The sequence below is a fragment of the Vipera berus genome (assembly GCF_964194415.1).
Source record: "Vipera berus genome assembly, chromosome: 2".
NCBI lineage: Eukaryota > Metazoa > Chordata > Lepidosauria > Squamata > Viperidae > Vipera > Vipera berus.
The window spans coordinates 278074357-278092132 of record NC_138203.1 but is presented as its reverse complement, the minus strand read 5'-3'; the positions used below and the strand labels follow the sequence as shown (position 1 = coordinate 278092132).

The following is a 17776-nucleotide window of genomic DNA, read 5'->3' as shown; positions in this document are numbered from 1 at the left end:
AGAAGGGGGAGAGAGAGAGAGAGAGAGAGAAGGGGGAGAGGGAGAGAGGGAGAGAGAGAGAGAGAGAGAGAGAGAGAGAGAGAGAGAGAGAGAACGAACAAAGACGGGATCCACGACATTTTTTTAAAAATTCCATTTATATCCCGCCCTTCTTCAAAGACTCAGGGCGGCTTACAAGCTTAGCAGTAGCCTTCACTCTATGTATATGCCTGCTTATTAGGGCTTTCACACACACCCCAAGCGGCATTATTACAAAGTCAGCCTAATTGCCCCCAACAATCTGGGTCCTCATTTTACCTACCTCGGAAGGATGGAAGGCTGAGTCAACCTGGAGCCTGGTGGGACTCGAACCTGCACTAATTGCAGGCAGCTGGTGTTACTTAAGGAGGCATTAGCCCACTGCTCCACCAAGGCTAACATAACAACAACATAGCCTGTGCTTTACTCGGGAGACCCTAAACCCCCCCTCCCACATTACAAATAAAAACAATAATTTGTCACTGCTCAGTCCCATTTCTTGGTCATGTGTTCTTGGTTTAAGGCCTGTTCCCCTTGACGGCTGTCGTTCTGTTCACATGATTCTTTTATCCAGTGCTTTTTTTGTAAAAGAAAAAGGTGCCGGAACTCACATCATGTCATACAAACCCGCCTTGCCTACCCTACAAGGTTCCATCCAAAAAAGATGCCGGAACTCCGTTCTGAGCGTTCTATGAGAAAAAAAGCCCTGTCTATATCTATATCTATATCTATATCTATATCTATATCTATATCTATATCTATATCTATATCTATATCTATATCTATATCTATATCTATATCTATATCTATATCTATCTATATATCTATATCTATATATCTATATCTATCTATTATCTATATATCTATATCTATATGTATATGTATATCTATATGTATATGTATATGTATATGTATATCTATATCTCTATATCTATATCTATATCTATATATCTATATCTATATATCTATATCTATGCTGTAGATACATATGCACACACAGTATATATCATATTGTCCTCTATGAGAAAAAAAGCCCTGCTTTTATTAATCAAATCTGCACGGCTGCCTGTCTAACCCTGGGAAGGAACCCTGAGTGGCAAACAAACATTTAAAAACAACAACAACCAAACACCCCCCTGAACATCCAAAATCGGGTGTCGAACCGATTGAAAGAAAATCGGTGCCAAAAACCACCCTTCTTGCTCGGTTTGGAATCGGCTTTGCCGCACCTCTCTCCTGCGACAATGTTGTCTTTCCGTTTGCCCACCTCCTTACCTGTGCTGACTTTCACAGCCTCCCCACACTTCCTTCTGTCCAGCCTTTTAAAACAAAACAAAACAAAACACAGAGAGACTTCTAGCTGCCACGCCTGAGTGAAACATGGCTCGTTTTCTGTTCGTGTTCACCATTTTTCTCGACTTAGGATCCGGGGACTCTTCGCCTTTGGAGGCCGCGATCAGCCCGTCGAGAGGCGCCCGGTTCCTCCGGAACTCCTCTTGCCCTCTGCGGGATTTCACGGTCTCTCACTGGAAGCATCCCCGCTGGACAGATGGCGAAATCCGAGCTTTTATTGAGATCTGGGGAGACACATCTGTACAACGCGCCCTCTTCTCAAACTACCGGACCGTCTCCCAGTTCCAATGGATCTCGAGCCAGATGAAAGCCCGAGGTTACAACCGGAATTGGCTCCAGTGCCGGGAAAAAGCCAAACATCTCCGGAAAAGCTACAAGGACTGCTTGGGAGGGCACAGCCAGTGGGGGCCTGGCCGGAGAACGTGGCCTTTTTTCAACCAGCTGAACCAGTTCCTGCGCGTCGAGCAGGATCTGGTGGTTCCACGGGAGATCCAGCGCAAGGAGGTCCAGCATCATCTCGTCGACCGCCGGCGCAAAAGGGGGAAGAACGCAGCCGGGCTGGTCGCTAAAGCTGCCCGGGTTCAAGTGGAGGTAGAAGCTCGTGAGCTTCAGGCAAGGAAGCAAGCGAAGGCTTACCCTCTTTTGCCCGAGGGAACGCCCGGCTCAGGTTTGTACTCCTTCCGTGCTTTCTCCATCCTTCCTTTTTTTTTTTCTTCGTTCGCTCATTGGCTCTCCTGTGTATGCAAGGCCCTCTTTTTTATTTTCACAAGACCTGTGCAGAAATAACCTTAGTTAATACACACACGCACAGCGCATTCACCTGTATGTGTGCCTGCCATTTCCTTCGCGTACAGCAAGGGTCTTCAAACGCGGCCCTTTTATGACTTGTGGACTTCAACTCCCAGAATTCCTCAGCCAGGCACGCGTGCCTGGCTGAGGGATTCTGGGAGTTGAAGTCCACAAGTCATAAAAGGGCCACGTTTGAAGACTCCTGGTGTACAGCTACTTGTGCCATCTTCAACGTACCCCCACCGTCGAGCCTAACATTTCCGTTGCTAAGCGAGACAGTCGTTAGGTGACTTCTGCCCCATTTTACGGCCTTCCTCGCCAGGGCTGTTGAGTGAACCAGTGCAGTTGTGGAAGTTAGTGATAGGGTTGTTAAGCGAATTGAATCTGGCTTCCCCCTTGTCAGAAGGCTGCAAAAGGGGGATCTCCTCTCTCTCTCTCTCTCTCTCTCTCTCTCTCTCTCTCTCTCTCTCTCTCTCTCTCTCTCTCTCTCTCTCTCACACACACACACACACACACACAGAGCAACCACCGTAACTGCTCCATCAGTTGCCAAGCATCCGCTTGTAAATCACGTGACCCTGGGGATGCCGCAACGGTCATAAGTGTGAAAAACGGTCGTAAGTCGCATTTTCCAGTACCGTCGTAACTTTGAACGGTCCCTAAATGAACCGTTGTGATTCGAGGATTGTCTCTAGTTGTAAATGGTGACTTGCTGTTAACGGAAGATTTTTGAAAGTTGACGTGTGTCAAAAAAACACCTCTGTTCTGCTGACTTGTTTGGTTAGATTTATAACCCACCTTTTGTTCAGGAGTGTACAAGTAGTCCTCGACTTACGACCACTCACTCAATGTTACAGCAGACCTCCCTGGGATTATTTATGACCCGGTCACTTCCTGTCACATGACCGTACTTTGGGCATTTGGCAAGCAGGCTGTGTTTATGACCATCTGCAGCATTCTGCGGTTATGCAACCATGTTTTAGAACATTTTTTGCCCCAAACTGGCATTTGATTGCTTTTTTTTTAACCAAAATGCCCCATAATGAACAAACTGATTCACCTAACGGCTGCAGCATTCGCAGAAAAAGGTCAGTCACGGTCATCTATTTTATGGACGTCGCGACTTATGACGGTAATGGGTAGGCTTCCTTAACAGCCATAAGTCAAGGACTACCTGTAATGTATGAGGTAGGTAGGGCGGAGATAGGACGTCCTACTGGACGATCACTTAAACGTGAGCCCGCCGTTCGCGGCCGCAGCCAGAAAAGCCAATACAATCCTTGGTTGTCTAAACAGAACGTAGAATCAAAATCACGCGAAGCATTAGTCCCGCTTTATAAATTCTTAGTAAGGCCTCATGGCAGATGATACCACTCTAATGGCAGAAAGTGAAGAAGAACTAGAGAGCCTCTTGTTGCGGGTGAAGAAGGAGAGTGCAAAACTTGGGTTGAAACTTAACATTAAGAAAACCAAGATCATGGCATCTGGCCCTCTCAATTCCTGGCAAATAGATGGGGAAGAAATGGAGGTAGTGACAGATTTTATTTTCCTGGGCTCCAAGATCACTGCAGATGGGGACTGCAGCCAAGAAATTAAAAGACGCTTGCTCCTGGGGAGGAAAGCCATGGCAAATCTAGACAGCACACTAAAAAGCAGAGACATCACCCTGTCAACAAAAGTGCGTATAGTCAAGGCTATGGTCTTCCCAGTTGCAATGTATGGCTGTGAAAGTTGGACCATAAGACAGGCTGAGCGCCAAAGAATTGAGGCCTTTGAACTACAGTATGGTGCCGGAGAAGACTCCTGCGAGTCCCTTGGACTGCAAGGCGATCAAACCGGTCAGTCCTAGAGGAGATCAACCCTGACTGCTCTTTAGAAGGCCAGATCCTGAAGCTAAAACTCAAATACTTTGGCCACCTAATGAGAAGGAATGACTCACTGGAGAAGAGCCTAATGCTGGGAAAGGTTGAGGGCAAGAGAAGAATGGGACGACAGAGAATGAGGTGGCTGGATGGAGTCCCTGAAGCAGTAGGCGTGAGCTTAAATGGGCTCCAGAAGATGGTAGAGGACAGGAAGGCCTGGAGGAACGTTGTCCATGGGGTCGCGATGGGTCGGACACGACTTCGCAACTAACAACAACAAAAGGCCTCATCTGTAATATTGTACCCAGTTTTGGTCACCACATTGCAAAAAAGATGTTGAGACCTTATGGGGGGAAAAGTGCAAAGAAGAATAACTAAGATGATCAAGGCCTGGAGAGTAAAACATGAAGGTTTTCTGTTTGGCTGGTTTAGTGAGAAGAAAGACTAGTGGGGACATGACAGCAGTATTCCCGTATTTGAGGGGCTGCCACAAAGAAGAAGGGGGGGTCAAATTATTTTCCAAAGCACCAGAGGACGGGACAAGAAACAATGGATGGAAACTAAACAAGGACAGAAGCAACCTGGAATTAAGGAGAAACTTCCTAACAGTGAGAACAATTAACCAGTGGAACAGCTTTGCCTTCAGAAGTTGTGGGTGCTTCATCCCTGGAGGTTTTTAAGGAAAGACTGGACAGTCACTTGTCTGAAATGGGATAGGGTCTCCTGCTTGAGCAGGGGTTTGGACTAGATGACCTCCAGTGTCCCTTCCAGCTCTGTTCTGACGGAGGAAGGGGGTTAATGCGAGTCCTTTAGGGAGCCTGATTTTTTTGGGGGGGGTGAGAAAAAATTGGGTCTTCTATTCCTAGTCCAGGACTTTCCCTATTACTCCACACTGTTCTGGGGCTAAGAGTGGGGATTAACAACAACAACAATAATGATGATGATGATGATGATGATGATGGAAGGGACCTTGGAGATCATCTAGCGCAACCCCCTGCTCAGGCAGAAAACCCTCCACCATTTCAGACCAATGGCTGTCCAGTCTCTTCTTAAAAACTTCCAGTGTTGGGAACATTCACCGCTTCTGGAGGCAGGTTGTTCCACTGATTAATTGTTCTAACTGTCAGGATGTTTCTCCTTAGTTCTAGGTTGCTTCTCTCCTTGACTAGTTTCCATCCGTTGCTTCTTGTCCTGCTTTCAGGTGGTTTGGAGAATAGCTTGACTCCCTCTTCTTTGGGGCAGCCCCTGAGATACTGGAAGACTGCTATCATGTCCCCCCTCGTCCTTCTCTTCATTAAACTAAAGGTAAAGGTTCCCCCTCACATGCGTGCGTGACGTAGAGTCATTTCCGACTCTACGTCATTTCCGACTCTACGACATCTACGTTTCAAAGCCGAAGAGCCAGCGCTTGTCCGAGGACGTCTCCGTGGTCATGTGGCCGGCATGACTAGACGCCAAAGGCTCACGGAACGCTGTTACCTTCCCACCGTAGGGGTCCCTATTTTTCTACTTGCATTTTTACGTGCTTTCGAACTGCTAGGTTGGCAGAAGCTGGGACGAGTAACAGGCGCTCACTCTGCTACGCGGCACTCGGGATTCGACCTGCCAAACTGCCGACCTTCTGATCGACAAGCTCAGGGTCCTAACCCACTGAGCCACCGCGTCCCTTATTTCGTTAAACTAGAGATACCCAATTCCAGCAGCCATTCCATATATGTTTTAGCCTCCAGTCCCCTGATCATCTTTGTTGCTCTTCTCTGCACTCTTTCCAGAGTCTCGACGTCTTTTTTACATCGTGGTGACCAAAACTGGATGCAGTATTCCAAGCGTGGCCTTACCAAGGCGTAGTAAAGTGGTATTAACACTTCACGTGATTCTTGATTCTATTGCCTCAGAGCACTCCAGGGACCTTCTGTAGCTCAATGGAGACTAGATATTGGGTCTCTCTCTCTGCCCCTAATCCTGCCCCCAAACTGCTGCTCTGGCTGAGTGTGGAATACAATAGCATTTTCTGCGCTTCTTATTCAGCACATTCTCCGCTATTCAGGGCTGCTTTTCAACCTGACCTATTTTAAGGTGTGTGGGTTTAGCTAAATAGCATCGCTAATTCTGGGAATTCTGGGATTTGAACTCCACCCATCTTAAAGCTGGCACGGTTGAGAAACCCTGCTGTGCGCTTTCTAACCGAGTAGGCTAAGAGCAATGGAGCTCCAACCTATTTTATTCTAAAACAGATGTGTTTCTTACCTTTGGCCCAATCTTTCATAGTTAATGCGAGCTATGTCTGTTTCCAAAACCTCATCTTGGGCTGATGGAGTAAACCCAGGTCTGAAATGTCTGAGGGACAACGCTGCGCCTTTCCCCAATTTTGTTCAACACAATTAATAATAATAATAATAATAATAATAATAATAATAATAATAATAATAATAATAATAATAATTTATTATTTATTTATTTTTGGGACTTATTTAATAAGTTTATTTAATAATAATCATAATCATAATCATAATCATAATCATGATAATCATAATTGTAGTAATAATAATAATAATAATAATAATAATAATAATAATAATAATAATACATCAAGAAATTGCAGCTTCCTGCAATAATTCCAGCAAAGCTACAAAAAACTGCGCTACTCGGAACATCTTATATTTTAAGGAGATACCTGGTTGATACCTAGGTCAACCCGTGTCAACCATTAGTGCCAGTTTTATGAATAAAAGTTTGATAATAATAATAAAGTTGGAAGGGACCTTGGAGGTCATCTAGTCCAATCCCCTGCTCAGGCAGGAAACCCTGTGCCATTTCAGACAAATGGCTGACCAGTCTCTTCTTAAAAATTTCCTTCATTCCTTTCAATACCTTCCAAATGACTAAACTGTACAGATAATCCTTCACTTTTGACTGTAACGGAGCCCGCCCATTATCATCATGAGTCACGATCCTTGTAAAGCAGGTCATCTGATTTGATGACTAGGATTGTTAAACGAACACCATACTTATTAATGCTAGGGTCATTAAATAAACCCATTTTTTGCTGTGGGACTTTTTTTTTTGCCAAAAACCAGAAATAAACCCCGGCTTCTGTCAAAAAATGTCATAAATTGAGGTCCTATGATCGTGGGTTGACTGCAAATGGCCGTAGACACAAAATGGCTACCCAGCATCAAAACGGGGCTCCCTGCCGTCGGAACTGCAGAATTGGGTTGTAAGTACCTTTTGTGGGTCCCTTGTGACTTCAAACAGTTGCGAAGTGACTGGTCATAAGCTGAGGACTAGCCGTATAGGTTTATCATCCTCTTGAGGTTACAGGAAATATAGAAGAGAATATTTGTAGCCCAGGGTTGAACTCCGGGGTCTTTGTTGCGCTCTGAGCTTGGTTGTTGTCTTGTAGACGTTTCATTATCCAACTTGGGAACATCATCACTGCTAACAACGTTACCCAGCACTGATAATGTTACCTAGTTGGGTAATGAAATGTCTGAAGAAAACCACCAAGCTCAAGAGATTGTATTGCTTTCCATGCCACTTATCCTAGGCCAGGGGTAGGCCACCTTGGCTCTTTCATGACTCGTGGACTTCAACTCCCAGAATTCCTGAGCCAGCATGGCTCAGCTTGGAAACCTCTCCCTTTCCCCTCAGCGTGGCTGGCTCAGGAATTCTGGGAGTTGAAGTCCACGAGTCATAAAGCGGCCTAGGCCAGGGGTAGGCCACCTTGGCTCTTTCATGACTCGTGGACTTCAACTCCCAGAATTCCTGAGCCAGCATGGCTCAGCTTGGAAACCTCTCCCTTTCCCCTCAGCATGGCTACCTCAGGAATTCTGGGAGTTGAAGTCCACGAGTCATAAAGCGGCCTAGGCCAGGGGTAGGCCACCTTGGCTCTTTCATGACTCGTAGACTTCAACTCCCAGAATTCCTGAGCCAGCATGACTCAGCTTGGAAACCTCTCCCTTTCCCCTCAGCGTGGCTGGCTCAGGAATTCTGGGAGTTGAAGTCCACGAGTCATAAAGCGGCCTAGGCCAGGGGTAGGCAACATTTGCTCTTTTATGACTTGTGGACTTCAACTCCCAGAATTCCTGAGCCAGCCTGGCTCAGCTTGGAAACCTCTCCCTTTTCCCTCAGCATGGCTGGCTCAGGAATTCTGGGAGTTGAAGTCCACGAGTCATAAAAGAGCCAAGGTGGCCTACCCCTGTCTTAGGCTCTTCCACTTCTTTCGGACTCTTCCCACAATATCCTTTTTAAAAAGCCAGCCGAAGGAAGCAGCTGCATTCATGCAGTCACACCTAGTTGCGTGTTTGTTTGTTTTTCCTTGATAAAGCCAGGAAAGGGCCGATGCTTGCACACGCAGCTCCGAGTCTCTACCTGAGCTCCACGCTCCGTCCTTTTAAGACGCCTGTGTTTCTCCCTTCCTCCCTCAGGAAGCCAAAAGCCGCCGCTGACCAGCCCTGAACGGATGAGAAACATTCGCAAGGCCCGGCAGGAAAGGAGAGCGGACGTTGGTCCATCCCGAGGTGGCATTGCGGACTCGGCGGCGGGAAACCCTCTCATGGACCCGGCCTTGCCAGGGCCCCAGAAGGCCAAGCCCGCGCCCTCGAGTGAAATCGAGAAGGCGTGGGAAGAGTGCGAAAGGAAGGCGGTGGAGAAGCTGGAAGGCTACTTACGAGAGAAAGGCTGGAAACTCCAGACTGCGCATTCAAGCCAGACTGGGATTCTCCAAGATGTGTTGTCCATCGTGTGTAAAGGCCGCACGGCTGCATCTCTGCCCGTTCTTACTTCTCCTGCCCAAGGGCCCCCTCTTTCTTCCCAGACGCCGCCCGCTGAAGTATCGACAGAGTCCCGAATCTCGGAGCCGTGCAAGAACTCAGCGACCTCTTCGCCTCCTCCTCCTCCTCCTCTTCCTCCTCTTCCTCCCTCTTCTCAGGGGGGCTTGTCGGACCGAAGCATTCGTCTGAAAAGGAAGCGTTCTCTCCCGGCCCGCTTTCAGTGCTGACCTGGTTTTATTTCCCTTTCGGGTCACGCGTTAGCCGGTTAGTCGGATCAAACACACACCCACAAACTCTTTCTTTACGGTGGTGGAATCGAAGGAGGGGGTGTGTTTGATGCTGGCTTCCCCAGGAGGAAATAAAACCGTGATAAATGAAACGTCATTTCTTGTTTGGGGGAACGATGAGGAGTTTGGGGGTGTCGGTAATTTCCTGACAGGACATGACAGCCTTCCCGGAATCCAGGCAGGGTGTCGAGGTCAGCTCTGCAGTTCTGTTAATTTTTTTTCCTTTTTTTTAAAAAAGTTTACTGAATTTATACGCCATCAAACTCCCAGTGAGTTTGGGTGGCATAATTTGGCTTTTTTTTTTTTTTTTTGAAAAAAAAGTAACAACATAAGGAGCACAACTGGTTTAACTGCAGTTACAGTAGACCAGGGGTCTTCAAACGTGGCAACTTTTAAGACTCAGGGACTTCAACTCCCAGAATTCCTCAGCCTGGGAGTTGAAGTCCCCGAGTCTTAAAAGTGGCCAAGTTTGAAGACCTCTGCAGTAGACAAATAACACTCTGTAAATCTGCTTTCCTGATACTAGGTAAATCAGGTTAATATCAGAGACCCTTAAAAACTGGCAACTCCTGATAGTCTTCAACTTTTAGCTATTCATTTCACGACCGTTTGAAGTTACTATCGGCACTGAAATGGTGACTTGCAAACGGTCCGTCCCCCCCTACGATCTTTGCAGCATCACTTGGCAACTAGCACGTATTCGGTGACGGTTGCCGCATCCTGATGGCCATTTATGACTTTCCCGGCGGGCTTCCGACGAGCAAAGTCAATGCGGGAAGCCAGATTCGTTTTTAACGATTCTCTGAACAGCTGTGGCAAAAACATTACAAATCGGCCACAACTCACTTAACTGTCTTTTGCTTAGCCATGAATATCCTGGCCCCAATTGTGATCCTAAGGTGAGAACTTAGAGCTGGGTGGTTCTCAGTCCTGAATGGTTTTCCTCATTTTTTCCCCAAAATGAATTACTAGCTTCCATATACGCCAGGAGTTAGCCATTTTTTTCCTCCCGTAAAGGGCCAGATCTTGCCCCTCCTCTGCATCCATGGGCACATCTGGCAGACCTACCAGCCAAGGGCCACGGCACCTGTTGGATGGTGCCACTTCACCAGCCATGGTAGGATGCCCCATCCGTGGCTCCATCCCTCACCTGGGACTTCAGGCCTGACTCTGCCATCTGCCTGCCCAGAAACGTATCTCACAGGCCACGCACAAACAGGCAGGGTGGATTTGGCCCATGGGCCAAGCTTTGCCAAACCTGCAATAGTCAACGGAGGCACCTTCCAGCTTCCTTTGTGAACCGATGGGATTTCTGAACACGGGCAGTCCTCAGCTTTCACTTAGAATAGAATAGAAGCTGGAAGGGACCTTGGAGGTCTTCTAGTCCAGCCCCCTGCTCGAGCAGGAGAACCTGTAGCAAGGGTAAGCCACCTTGGCTCTTTTATGACTTGTGGACTTCAACTCCCAGAATTCCTGAGCCAGCATGGCTCAGCTTGGAAACCTCTCCCCTCAGCATGGCCGGCTCAAGAATTCTGGGAGTTGAAGTCCACAAGTCATAAAGCGGCCTAGGCCAGGGGTAAGCCACCTTGGCTCTTTTATGACTCGTGGACTTCAACTCCCAGAATTCCTGAGCCAGCATGGCTCAGCTTGCAAACCTCTCCCTTTCCCCTCAGCATGGCTGACTCAGGAATTCTGGGAGTTGAAGTCCGCGAGTCATAAAAGAGCCAAGGTTGCCTACCCTTGGACTATACCATTTCAGACAGGTGGCTTACAAGAGTTCATTTAGTGACGGTGCAAAGTCACAACACTGAAAAAAAGCCTTCTTGTGACCATTTTTCCCAGTTAGGGCTGTTGCAGCAGCCCTACGGTCACGTGATCGAAATTCGGCTACTTGGCAACTGACTTGTATTTATGACGGTTGCAGCGTCCCGGGGTCACATGATCGATCCCCTTTTGCGACCTCCTGACAAGCAGAGTCAAAGGGGAAGTCAGATTCACTCACCAACCATGTTACCAACCTAATAACTCAAGTGACCCACTTAACCACTGGGGCAAGGAAGCTCATAAAATGGGGGCAAAATTCACTTAACAACTGTCTCTCTCAGCGACAGAAATTTCGGGCTCCATTGTTGCAAACTGTGGACTACCAAAATTAGCAAAGGGTACTTGCTATCCTCTGGTTCTCTAACTCAGGTTTTTTTTTCCAAAATTACCTCTGCGGATCCCTAGGATCACCCAGGACTTGAACGGATTCCATGGGACCAAAGGCACACACACACACACACACACACGTGTCATCAAAGAGCCAAGGTGGCCTACCCCTGGTCTTAGATTGACAATTGTCACTCTGCAGCCAATGCACCACCCCTTTTTGTGAAGGTGTCAGTGTCACATATATATGTAAAACATTGAGCTTGATCATACGGCCAGTCATTTATTAGATTGAGGGGGTCACCTGATTCCAGATCCCCTGTGGGTGGCTCACAATATGAAAACTTAAATGTGGCGCAAATAAATAAATGAAACCACGTACAACGGAAGATATTACAAAGACCATCCTTAACGGGAGGCCCGGAAGAACCGTAATCGTGGTTCGGTTGACTGCCATCTTGCCTTTTTGGATCTTCACCCTCACCTTTTGACAAGATTTGCCTTCAGACGAGGCTAGAACAGTACGGGCGGTCCTCAACTTACAACAGTTCACTGAGTGACCGTTCAAAGTGACGACGTCACTGGAAAAAGTGACCAGTGATCATTTTTTCACATTTACGACCCTTGTAGCATCCCAGGTGATCATCTGATCAAAATCCAGGAGAGGAGCTTATTCTTCTGGGGGGCCCCACCTGAAATGAGATTGGCCAGAAGAATCCTAAGTGAATTTCTGGAAGGCTACAGAGATTCCTGGTCATCCGGGTCACGATGAGGTCCCAAAGGTGCTTTTTCAGGAGTCAACCTGGACTTCGTTTGGTTTTCTTTGAAGACATTTCGCTTCTCATCTGAGAAGCTTCTTCAGCTCTGAGGAAGCTGAAGCAGCTCAGTTGTGGTCGTTAAAGTGGAGGACTACCTGTATTCTGTAGGTTTTGTGCCCTGGACTGCTGCAATGCCTTCGATGTGGAGCTGCCCTTGAAGGGTTTATGGGAACACAACAGCGCAAGCAGTTTTGTGTTGTCTCTCTAGAAGCGAAACGTCTTCAAAGTCCAGTTGCCTCTTGGAAAAGCACCTTTGGGATGATCTTCTAGAACAGGGGTCTTCAAACTTGGCCCTTTTACAACTTGTGGACTTCAACTCCCAGAATTCCTCAGCCAGCAAAGCTGGCTGAGGAATTCTAGGAGTTGAAGTCCACAAGTCATAAAAGGGCCAAGTTTGAAGACCCCTGTTCTAGAAATTTCTTAAATTGTGGTGTGTGTTTTTTTCCCCCCAGCAGGCCTGAGGCTCCCTTGGTAAAAGGGAGCCCCCATGAGTTGCTTGTACAGATAGTCCTCGACTTAAGACCAGCTCACTTAGTGACTGTTCGAAGGTAAACAGCGGCCCTGGGAAAAGTGACTTAATGGCTGTTTTTTTCACCCAACCATTGCAGCATCCCCCATGGTCACGTAATCAAAATTCAGACACTTGGCAGATGACTCACATTGACGACGTTTGCAGTGTCCGGGGATCAACGCGATCCCACCCACCCCTTTTTTTTTTGCGACTTTCTGACCAGCAAAGTCAATGGGGGAAGCTGGATTTACTTAACAACCGTGTTACTAATTGAACAAGTGCAGTGATTCCGTTAGCAAATGTGGCAAGAGAGGCTGTAAAATGGGGCACAAAACTCAACCAATGTCTCTATTAGCAACAGAAATTTGGGGCTCCGCTGCGGTCATAAATTGAGGACTTCCTGTATGGTGTGTGTGAAATTCTGATGCCTTCCGCTGCTTTTTTTTTTCCTCTTTAGGTTTAATTGCTCTCGCTGATTATTCAAGATGCTTTTGAATGTTTGGTTTCACCGTTCATCACCAAGAGTCACGCTTGTGAAATGTGTGGCTATATATCAAGCTGATCCATAATAAAATTTCTACCAAGTTTAAAAGTTGCAGGGCGGCTGGGGAAGAAATGGAAGGGAGGTTAGACACAAACTATCAGAAGAGGGAAGACCGGCATCCATAATAATAATAATAATAATAATAATAATAATAATAATAATAATAATAATAATAATAATAATAATAATAATAATAATAATAATAATAATAAAAAGTTGGAAGGGATCTTGGAGGTCATCTAGCCCAACCCGCCTGCTCAAGCAGGAAACCCTATACCCAGGGCTTTTTTTCTCATAGAACGCTCAGAACGGAGTTCCGGCACCTTTTTTGGAAGGAACCTTGTAGGGTAGGCAAGGTGGGTTGTATGACATGTGTGAGTTCCGGCACCTTTTTCTTTTACAAAAAAAGCACTGCCTATACCAGGGGTAGGCAACCTCGGCTCTTTTATGACTCATGGACTTCAACTCCCAGAATTCCTGAGCCAGCATGGCTCAGCTTGGAAACCTCTCCCTTTTCCCTCAGCATGGCTGGCTCAGGAATTCTGGGAGTTGAGGTCCATGAGTCATAAAAGAGCCGAGGTTGCCTACCCCTGGCCTATACCATTTCGGACAAATGGCTGCCCGTTAACAACCACACAATTCACTTAACAAGCACATAATTTGCTTAATCCCACAATTCACTGAACCACGGTGAATGCGCCAACACTGGAAATTTTTAAGAAGTGACTGGACAGCCATTTGTCTGAAATGGTATATAGGGTTTCCTGCCTGAGCAGGGGGTTGGACTAGATGACCTCCAAGGTCCCTTCCAACTTTATTATTATTAACCCCACAATTCGCCTCACAACCAAGCAATTTGCTTCACCACCACACAATTTGCTTCACCACCACACAGTTTGCTTCACAAGCACGCAATTTGCTTCGCAACCAGATTTGCTTCACCAGCACGTGATTCGCTTCACAACCACACAATTTGCTTCACAATCACGCAATTCGCTTTACAACCATTGTAAAAAATGGTAGTAAAGCTGGTCTGGTGATGTGATGACTTGCTTAACGATCGCATCTCTTAGTTCCTGAAATTCCATTTCCAATTGTGGCCACTGAGGGCTACCGGTATTTGTCTCTTGAATGTTCTAACATGTACAGCGTATATAATAAATCTGCCTTTGCTTTAAGGTGCCCAGAAATGCTGTTTTTCCTGCAATAAAACAATACTGCTCTCGCAAGAGATTCTCAGGGCATACAGGCCGTTCTCAGGCTTACAACTGTTAACAGAGACAGAATTTCGATTGTACGTCATGATAGTCCCTACGTCGAGGCACCCGTGCAACTGGGCTTGATTTGGCAACCATTTTGCAGCTTGTTGTTTAGTGAATACATATTCGTTAAGCAAATCAACATATTCTTACAGCCATTTTTTTTGCTAGAATTCAGCCTCAAAGATTGGAAAACTGCAAAAAGGGTCATCAATCACAGTCATGTGAATGCAGCACGCAGGCGTTGTGGTAGTGCAGTGGTTACAGTGCAGTATTGCGGGCTTACTCTGCCCAAAGCCAGTTCAATCCTGACGAGCTCAAGTTTGACTCAGCTTTCCACCTTTCCGAGTTCAGTAAAATTAGGACCCAGCTTTTTTGGGGGAGGGCATATGCTAATATTGTAAACCGCTCAGAGAGTGTGAAGTGGTATATAAGTCTAAGGGCTATTGCTAGAATGCTGCAACGGGTCATACAAGTGCCAAGCATCTGAAACGTGATCATGATTGTGCAGATACGTGCAGCAGTCAGAAGGAACCAGGTCTTAAGTAGCTCTTGGGGGGCGGGGGGGGGGCAATCCATTGTAACTTTGAACAGTTAGCAATAGCAATAGTATTTAGATTTATACACCGCTCCATAGTGCTTTAAAGCACTGAGTAGTTTACAACGTCAGCCTGTTGCCCCAAACAATCCCGGTCCTCATTTTAACCAACCTCAGAAGGATGAGTCCACCTTGAATCCGTCAGGTTTGAACTCCAGGCTGTGGGCACAGTCGGCAATACTGCATTCTAACCATTGCGCCATCAGGGCTCCTTAACGATGGTTGCTAGGGGACCGGTCGTTAAGTGAAGATTACCTGTACCTGGTATAATTCCACAATGTGAGATGTAAGCAAACATTTCCAGGTATGTCTGGCACAACTTAAGGCAATTCCCTCATTATAAATTTTGACTTTTAATTACCGCATTCCGAATCCCTGCATGTAAACATGTATCACGTAACCAGATTGTCGACCAAGAAGATGGATGTTGGCAAGGAAGGAAGCGGGCAGGTAGAATAGCCATTAAAAAAAAAAGGATTATAGGAAACAGACGACCAGATTCAGACAAAAATTCCTCTCTGTCTCCCCCTTCAGGTGATGTGAAGAGGCCCTGGATGCAGCTGAAGAGCTCCCGGATGGAAGGAGAGACGGAGACACTGACCGAATTCTCACAGTGGAATATTCCTGCGACGACAGCCATTCCCGAGCAAAGTTGTGAGCCCAGCATGGAACAGGGGAAGATGCCGTTAGATGTAGATCCCAGAGAGGCTCTAGAAAATTTTATCGCCCTCTGCAGTGAAACCTCTGAACTGCAGTCTATGGCAGAAGAACCTTTAGTTTCAGACTATTGTAGAAAATACCACTACAAACCAGGGTTTGTGATGAGTTACCCTGGTGAGGACCCCTCTGAGTGTCCAATGTGGGTGGAAAATGGCCAACAAGAGTCTTGTCCGAGAATTCAAACAGGGGGAAAGCCGTTTGGATGTCCCGAATGTGGGAAATGTTTCCGGCAGAAAGAAAATTTAATGCACCATCAGCAGTTGCACGCGATCGAGATGCCCCACGAATACCCCGATATTGGAAAAATATTCCAGCAAAGAGAACATTTGTTGAGGGGTCTCCGGGCAGGGAAGAGACTCTATGAATGTCCTGAGTGCGGGAAAAACTTTCCCACCCGGGAAACTTTGATAAGGCATGTGAGAATTCACACCGGAGAGAGACCCTTCGAATGTCCTCAGTGTGGCCAGTTCTTCAGACAGCGAGCCCATTTGATACGACATCAGAGGATCCACACGGGAGAAAGGCCGTACGTGTGTCCCGAGTGCGGGAGAAGCTTCTCTCGGCGCGACAGCTTGATCGACCATCAAAGGAAGCACGTCAACGAGAAACCTTATCAGTGTCTGGAATGTGGGAAAAGCTTTTGCCACAAAGGGGCCCTGCTGAAGCACCAGCGAGTCCACGTGACAACAATTGTAGTCTGAAAACCTGCGCACCCTGTAAACAAAACTTGATTGCAACCGTTTTGTGTTTGTCCTTTGTTCCGATTAAACATTACCTAGACAACATGAGTCTCTGGTGCACTGTCTAAAGAAAATGAAAGTCAATTTACTAGCATTGTAATTAAGCTAGTAATTAAGTTTAGGGAAGTTGGGCATTGTATGAGTTACACAGGCTAGATTTCTTTTCCTTTGAATTTGAGTTTGTTTAGTATGGCATACGTTTGTCAGAGAGACCTGCGCTTTTCAGAGTGGTCAACGACAGCCTGATTCTGTGGTGGCGAACATATGGCACATGTGCCACTGGTGGCACGCAGAGCCCTCTCTGTGGGCATGCGCGCCGTCACCCCAGTCCTAGGCCTTCAATTGAGTTTTATAAAACCTTTTCGCTTTAGGCCTCCGCCGCCGTGTGCAAAAAAAAAAAGGTTCAATCGATCAATCAATTTCAAGTTCTCGCAGGAGAAAAAAAAAGATCTTGCAACGTTGGAATTGATTGAACTTTTTAGTCCCACCCAGTCTGCCATTACCACCACAGCCACGCCCACCCAATGGGCCACACTCACCCAATGGACGATACATAAGTTGGTTTTGGGTTGCAGTTTGGGCACTCGGTCTCTAAAAGGTTCGCCATCACTGGATTGCTAGTTTGTTCAATTTTGCGCCTGCATTTTTATCCATGGTGTGTCAAGAGAGGCTAGCTTGCCCCTTCTAACTACTGTTGATGGGATCTTCCAAGGCTTCTTCCACCAACCTCACCTTGTGTCCAGGCAGGTCCAGCACTGAACCTTTATACCCTACTTTGGAAAAGAGTTTAAGAGCTTGAGGAAAAAAAAAATCAAAGCGATACCTTTCCTTGGCACATTTTTTAAAAAAACAAAACAAAACATGAGTGTCTGCCAGAAATAAAATCAGCAAATCCCGTTGCGGGAAATGTAATCCAAAATATTCCAAATCCTTTTTAATCTGTAAAGTTTTCCTGAATTCAGCTCAGAACATCGTTTTGAAAGGCGTTCAAAAATCAGTTTCAAATAGTCCGTGTGTTATTTTCTCAAATATTTCAAAAAATTCAGCTCTGCAGTTGTGCTGCCTGACCGAAAGTCACCAAAGTGATCAGTGATCTGACGGTGAGTTTCAGCCTCACAAAAACATGCAAACCTAAAAGATCCCCATTTCTCTGTTTGGTATCATGGCAGAAACAGATCCTTGCTTGTTAGGGCACAATTCATGCCAGACAAGATTTGATTAGGAATTCGGGTGGATCCCATGTAAAGACCGTATGGAAAAAAACTAGAGTGGTCTATAGATGTAAAGTATGCATGGACGATTACATGATCATCCTTGTTTGAAACAGTGGTGTACAGGTAGTCCTCAACTTACG

At 46.4% G+C, this 17776-nt stretch overlaps 2 protein-coding genes across 2 annotated transcripts in view; both read left to right on the top strand.

Moving 5' to 3' along the window:
• The window catches only part of LOC308661165 (uncharacterized protein), a 34062-nt gene extending 24649 nt beyond the window's left edge, over positions 1-9413 (top strand). Inside the window, exons 7-8 of the mRNA XM_081315994.1 lie at positions 1442-2038; positions 8450-9413. Coding sequence (XP_081172120.1) covers positions 1442-2038; positions 8450-9021 — 1169 coding nt within the window. The 3' untranslated portion in view covers positions 9022-9413. The remainder of the gene's footprint in view (positions 1-1441; positions 2039-8449) is intronic.
• A 5772-nt stretch (positions 9414-15185) lies between these two features.
• LOC308661243 (uncharacterized protein) lies at positions 15186-16456 on the top strand. The gene has a single exon (XM_081316157.1). The coding sequence runs from the start codon at positions 15517-15519 to the stop codon at positions 16381-16383; it is 867 nt and encodes a 288-aa protein (XP_081172283.1). The 5' UTR covers positions 15186-15516; the 3' UTR covers positions 16384-16456.
• The last annotated feature ends 1320 nt before the right edge of the window (positions 16457-17776 follow it).

Bases quoted from the DNA above. Each gene is read 5' to 3' on its own strand.
- LOC308661243 (XM_081316157.1), top strand. From the start codon at position 15,517: ATGCAGCTGAAGAGCTCCCGGATGGAAGGAGAGACGGAGACACTGACC.